This window comes from Merops nubicus, unplaced genomic scaffold, assembly GCF_000691845.1.
Source record: "Merops nubicus isolate BGI_N331 unplaced genomic scaffold, ASM69184v1 scaffold6896, whole genome shotgun sequence".
NCBI classification, from domain to species: Eukaryota; Metazoa; Chordata; class Aves; order Coraciiformes; family Meropidae; genus Merops; species Merops nubicus.
Genome location: NW_008614247.1, coordinates 34,345 through 41,197, shown reverse-complemented (window position 1 = coordinate 41,197; position 6,853 = coordinate 34,345). Strand labels below are relative to the sequence as shown.

The 6,853-nt window shown below is 42.3% G+C and overlaps 1 protein-coding gene across 1 annotated transcript in view; it reads right to left on the bottom strand.

Annotated features, from left to right (window-relative positions):
- The window catches only part of PPM1H (protein phosphatase, Mg2+/Mn2+ dependent, 1H), a gene marked incomplete at its 5' end in the record, with an annotated part of 50,757 nt that overhangs the window by 12,841 nt on the left and 31,063 nt on the right, over nt 1-6,853 (bottom strand). Inside the window, one exon of the mRNA XM_008942146.1 lies at nt 1,653-1,716. Within this exon, the coding sequence (XP_008940394.1) occupies nt 1,653-1,716 (64 nt within the window). The remainder of the gene's footprint in view (nt 1-1,652; nt 1,717-6,853) is intronic.

The window sequence follows — 6,853 nt, the reverse complement described above, 5'->3', positions numbered from 1 at the left end:
AAGAGATAGGTTCCTACTCTTTAACTGCTACAGTTAGGTACGAAGTCCCTTTTCTCTCCCAGAAACCCTAGATTTAACACAGCTGATCAGTTTCAGAGCTTTTCACACTCAGGTTGCCTCTGTTTCTCTCATCATTCCAAGCTTTGTATTCATCTGCATCCCAGTCTGTGTATATCCACATCTCAGACTGTGACCATCTGCAAAGGGCTGGGACTACAGGAACCTAGCTCAGTCCCCTCACTGTCCCATGTCAATCTAGGAGAGCTTTCCTTCAGCAAATCTTACTGCTAGTAAACAGCTTTTCTAAAAAGTATGAGGAGTCTAACTACTCACCAAGAAACCTGTGGCCTCTTCCTATCGACATACCACCATATACTCACTCCACCAAGGAAAAGTGCCAAAGGCCACCTTAAATTACTGAACACGCAGGTGACAGTGGCACTGACTGCAATGCTCTCCTCTGTTGAGAGAGTCTAGGGCAGGCCTGCTGTTACCTCAGGTCTACCACTTCCTTCCCCAAGCACCTTTCTCTGTGCCACGAGCTGTCTCCCAAGAGGTGCTGGACTCTTCTTGATTAACACTTCTGCAAAGGCTGACCAAGCAGACAGCTTCACAGGGCACCTTGCTTTCTGTGCATTGCTTCCCCAAAACTCTAGTTTAGCCACAGCAGCTTCTGAACAAGAGAGCTCAAAGCATCAATAACAGCAAGCAACTGACTCAAAATTATTTTTGCCTCACTAACCCCTGGCTCCATAAGGCAATAAGAAAGTAAATTAAAAAGATGTGCATGAAACATTTTGCAAATAATTATAAACCTAACCAAATTCACAGATAAGCTGCAGGTCTGAACCTTCAAAACCCGGACTAATTTTGAAGAGTGTGTATTTTTGCATGGAGATAAGAACCTAATGCAGCAGGGGAACACTATTTAGAAACGCAGCAAGCATACCAATATCGGCAAACTGACACCGCTGCGTCCTGATATTGATCCTATTGCTGCATCCAGCTAAGCTTGCTGGGATCAGCACTAATGATCTCACCGCTCTTAATCACAGAGCTGGAAACAAAGTACACCCAAATGGAACAGTTAGTTTCTCCCTTTTAAGAAAAACCATCAGCATTCACACATCAGAAAAATTCAATAGTGAGTTCATGTACACTAGCTGAAGAAAATACAGTTAAGGGGTGTTATACTTTCTAAATCCTGCCTTGATCTCTCCCCTCCCTAAATTAGGAGTTCTGCATCTCAGAGCACTACTAAATACCCTCCTGCTTTGTTTTCAACAAACACGAGATATTTTTCTATCTTCATCAAGCCTAGTTATATTTTACAATGAAGCCAGGAACATTTTAAATCAATTATTTAAGACTGTCTCATTGTATCCTACTTACAATGAAAGAAAAACAAAAGCAAACTGAACAGCAAATGACTGTGTTTGCTATAAAAATGCTTTTTAGTAGGTTGAGTTCTCCCAGCCACCCCCCAGACATGAGACTGATTTATGACAGAATCAAGATATTCTTTCGAGCTGTCAGAACAATAAAATAAAGAGATACTGAGTGGAAAACACTGGACTGCCACAGGCTAAACCAAGTGGTAAACAGCACAGAATTCCTTCTTCCTTTGGTCTGAGGAAAGCAAATGTGCCCACCTTCTTGCCTTCTCCATATATAAGGGGAAACTTCAAGTCATCTTCCTCAATGGTTTTGTATGCCCTGTGGGTGGAGGACAAACAACATTTATAAAGCTTGCACTCAATTAGTGACCCAGTGCCCTGAAACAAGCAGCTGTGATTTAAGGAAAAAAAAAAAAAACAAACCAAAAAAACACCAGCGTTTTTCCTAGGGACTCTGTCTTTGAAACAAGATGTAAATTTCTTTTTCTGTGGAAATATTTTTCCCTAAAGAATTATCCATTTCACCAAAAGGATAAGTGAACATGAGGAAACATCTAACAGGCCAAGCTGCTCCTCTTGCTTGCAAGGAAAAAGAGGTGGACTGGAATAGCATCCTAATCAGGTAAGATATTGTTGGCTATGGCAACAGCTACACCGTGATACAGCATCGTAAAAACATCCAAACCCCAAATAAATAAAAATACCCCCAACCCCACTAAGGTGCTAACCAATGAGTAGACTCACACTGTTAACATGAAATGGTGAGCAACGACAGGACAGGTACACAGTCAAAGTGTGAAACAGCTCTCTGATCCTGTTCTCACCTTTCAGGACCACTTAGACCAAGACAAGCTTCACGTGCTGAAGAGTCTTAGAAGGCTATTTAGTGGTCATTTGACCTTGACTGCAACAGTCAAGGTTGTCAGAGATTTCATGTTTCACGGCAGCTTTCCCATGGACAAGAGAAGAGAGAAGGAAATGCTCATGCTCCGATTCCCTTTACCGCATGCCTGCGTACTCTACCTTTTACACATCCAGCTGTTGACACTGATGAGGTGAGAAGGTGAGCAATTTTGCCAGTGAGAAATAAAAATAATAATAATAATAAAAAAAATAGATGTCTGTCCTCACAGGCTGCAGAGTCCCATGGTTTATGTAACACACGCTTGAGCCGAGGTGCTGGGGAACCTCTTTGGTTAAAGTACGTCACCCCAGAGGGACACACTTCTCTTCATACCACAAAACTGTCCTTCCTTTCCAGCCCACTCCTGCCCAAAGCCCTTGGGGTGATACCACAACCATCCCCTGGATGCATGAGTCCATGGCTCCCCACCAAACTGGCAGGGCCAAGTGGGAGGAGGGAAGGCACCATGGCAGGCCCCTTGCTGCGTGGCTCTCCAGCCAAGCTAGCTGCTTGAGCGCCGGGAGCTGCGTTCGATCGGGTTTAAGCGACGTTAAGGTGGTGACACAAACCAGCGGGAAATGAAAAATGGAGGGTGGAATCCTATATTGTAATCAAACCACCCCCTGCTTCACCAAAATATGGCATAGACCCCAGATCAATAGACGGTGCTGTATTACACACCTATATGTGCTGCATCACCTAGGCAAGCTGCACACTTGAAGAAAGCAGCACAGACACTTAAGCCCCACCTTTACATTTCCCAGTAATCACAGGTAAGGTCCATTTTAGGGTTTAGGGGTGAGGGGAAGGATAAGAAACATAGAAGAGAAACAGCACTAGAGGACTCTGCTCCCATACTACAAGACATCACTATGTGTGAAATCCCAAAACAGAACCAGGTGAGATTTTCAAAACACAGTGGGTGCTCCACAGCAGACCATGTAGTCAACAATAATGTGGGTATACAACCATCATGGGCATCTCTGTAAGGGACAATAGAGTGAAGACATTTAAATGACAATCATGTACTGGTGAAGGCAAACAGATTAGCTCTTAAACCAAAAAAACCCTGCAGAAATCACTACAAGTAGCCAGCATGATAACACTTCCCTGATGTCTAGATGCTGTATTTTATTGGGAAGGATGAGACAATCATGGGCTGCACTCTTATTCTTTCCTTTATTTCCAACAGGGAATAGCTGATGTCTCTGCCTCACTCACCAACTTGGACATCTTGGTTTGAATGTTGAGGAAGAATTTTACCATTCCTGACTGCATATGAACACGTCCCAGAGGTTCCAGCTGGCCCTACAGTGCTGGGACTCCTGGCAAAACCTCCTTGAGGAGTAGTCTGAACTCTTTCCTATTGCTTGCGAAGAGTCAGCTGTGCTCTGACACCAAGAAACAGGTTATCAGCTGAGTCCATGTTGGGCATCAGTCAAATGACTAATCAAACCACAAGCCTGACAAGACAACCATTCCTACTGGATTCTCAAGTTGTTTGCCATTTGTAACAATCATGTACAAGACTAAGTCAAAGTGACTTAACTATTTGCAATTCCCTTTGTAAAGGAAAAACCAAACCCATTCTTTATCCACAAAACATATTATCTGCAAGGTAACTACAAATACTTAAGACTGAAGCCCTCACTTTACACTGTCCTCTTAAGTACCTAAAAACAGTGACCAAGTTTTCTTTCCTTATATTCTCCTGCATAGCACCTCACACTGACTGTGCTTTAGGAAGAAGGAAAAAAAAGGTGTGAAAAAGGCATCATTTAGGCCAGTGTCTTTCAAAATAATGCAGAGTCTAGCATCTTTTATGGAACCACCAGAAGGACCATCATCCGAAGGGCCTTCACCTGTGACTCAATGGTGTAAGGATGCCGGAAGAGGCTGAGTTGCAAGGGCTGAAGCTAACTCGTTTCACCAGCAGATTAGGAAGGGCAGCTGGCTAGCCTATGACCTCCTCAAATGATGTAGCTAAGTGAAGGACACCGAGGGCTACAGTGATTTGTTTTGTGGTTTGTCACAGCAAATCACCTCTTGGGCTCAGAACTTGAGTGTCAAGACGCACCTCAAACACGTGTTTTGTGTTGATGATATTATTGCCTGAAAAATGACCAGTGCTTGAAAAACTATGCTCAGAACTGCAACCACAGCAGTGGAGCTGGCACAGAGCAATCCAAGACACTCTAGAAGAGCACCTAAGTCCTGCATTACTAGAGAAATAGAATTAATAATATATGAGTGTGTGGTTTGCTGCAAGAGAAGGATGAAGGACAATTTCTCAGCTAGCAGATTGACAAGTGCAGTGGGGAGAAAGAAGGAAGGAAGTTATGAAGCTCATTTTGATTTATGCCCCGTGAAACCTCCTGTACTTTGTACATGTGTTCATTTCACACAGACTGTAATCTTCTGGACTGTTTCACTTGATTTTAGGTAATAAAGTTGAATTCATACCTTTGTGTGCTGTTTAGCAATGTGCTGTATATAAAGGTATAATATGGCAGTAGGTATATCACAGACAGACAGATGGGGAACCTGAGGGGGCTGTTTGGCCTTTTTAGTGCCAACATGGCCTTCTTCAGCCTTCTATGTAATTCAGCCTAGCTCACTGTTTTAACAGACACTGGGTTGCAACCTTCCAGTCGCCCTGTATTCTTCATCCATATCCGAGGAGGTATCAGTGGCCACCAGGGAATGACAAGACAGGTTATAAAGACGAGGCTATGCAATTTCTTGCTGCTCTGAATGAGCCTAAATCCTGTCAAGTGCTTCTGCCACGTAAACCTCTCTTTTTCCAAATGGAAAAACGGGGGCAGAGAGGGGAAGAAGAAAAGGCAAGCTTGTGCCCAGCTAGACCTAGCTGAATTTTTTTTTCAGTTAACTTCATTTCTTCTTTTCATTTCAAAAGAATTATGAAATGCTACTGCTGTCCAAAAATACTGAACTAGGGCTTGACATATGTACCACCCACAAAGTTACATTTGGACTCAGGATCAACATTTTGGAAAACCGGGCCAAATAGCACTGGGAGCCAAAAGAGATGTCAGAACGAAAGAACTAGGACTGACATGATGTTGCTCATATGCTAACTGGAATCCGCTCTAAATACATGGTGAAAAAAATCACCAGAAGCTGCTAAATGCACAAGACAACCTACGTAAGAAGTCTCCTACAGTGCTGAGGTCATTAGCAGTGCTTTAGGCACTCTTTAAATAAAAGAGCATCAAAGTTACCTGCATATTGCTGGGTCAGCTCCCAAGTACGGATTTCAGAGCCAAAATCCTAGATAATTTCTCACATGTGTTATACATTCTCCTGCAATATAATTTGTTCTTAAGATTGGCCTTCTGAAAGCACATACAAATTCATGTAAGAGTAGAAGTTGCTGATGACCAAACCCAAAATCAACATTATATTTTCCTTTACAGCAAACTGTGTAAGTTTACTGGTCACAAAACCTATTGCGTTGGCATCCCTAGGCACAACAGATGGTGGTGAAAACAGAATCTACCCTGATCTGGAAGGCTTAGTTCTGTGAAGGACAGGGGAATCCAGACTCAGTACTCTGCTTTTCCATAGCACTTGGCTTTAGAAAGTTTGTCCGAATTTCACATGTCTGCCAGTGGCACCTGACACTAAACTGAGAATTAAAACTAAAAAAAAAAAAAAAAAATTTGTCACCAAAGGGCTTTAGCTTGAAGCATAGAGCAAAACCCACTTGTAGCAAGCAAGAAAAAAGCACTACAGCTTCAGAAATGTCCTAGTTCATGCCAAGTACAAGGATGAAGGCTCTCCTTTGAGACGGGTTTGTGGATTTGGTATATTTCTAGCACAGCTTTGCTACTGCTCTGTAAAAAAACGCAAACCTAGAACCATCCCCAAACACCCTCCACCCCCCTAAAACTACCCCAGCTAACTAACCAATCTCCCTTCCCTCAAGTTCAACTTTCTTTGGTCATACCAACAGAAAAACAGATTTTAACCTTTGAGCAACACAAAACTGGATAGAAACTGTGTTTTAACCCCTCCCACACAAGGAATCAGCAGATTGGAGCTCACCTTTAAGATAACAAAACTTAAATCACCAACATGAAAGGAACTGTTTACCTATCCTATGTATTGAACTACACGCATCAAAGCAGTATAAATGTGTGTTCATTACCAAAAAGAAAAGATGTGTAGTACAGGTTAGGCACAGAGCCACTGAAAATTATGCAATTTACGTCTCGATCCAGGCATAACTTTTTTTTTTTTGAAATGTCCTTATGCATATGTGCTTCTGCCGAGTCACGATCTCTAAACCCAGACAGCACTGTCTGACACTAAGTACCCTCTAGGCAGGCTGGCTTTAATGTTCCAGTGCCTCAGTATCTTTCCCCTACTACTCATCTGATGTAGTTTAATGAGGCAAAATTATGATAAACAAAGAAATTAAAACCACACAAACTATAGAAATGTTTGTTAAGAGAAAAGATGATAGCAAACCCAAATCAATTAAAGAGAACAAATGCATGTGCATATAGGCAAAAAACATTTTTTAGGG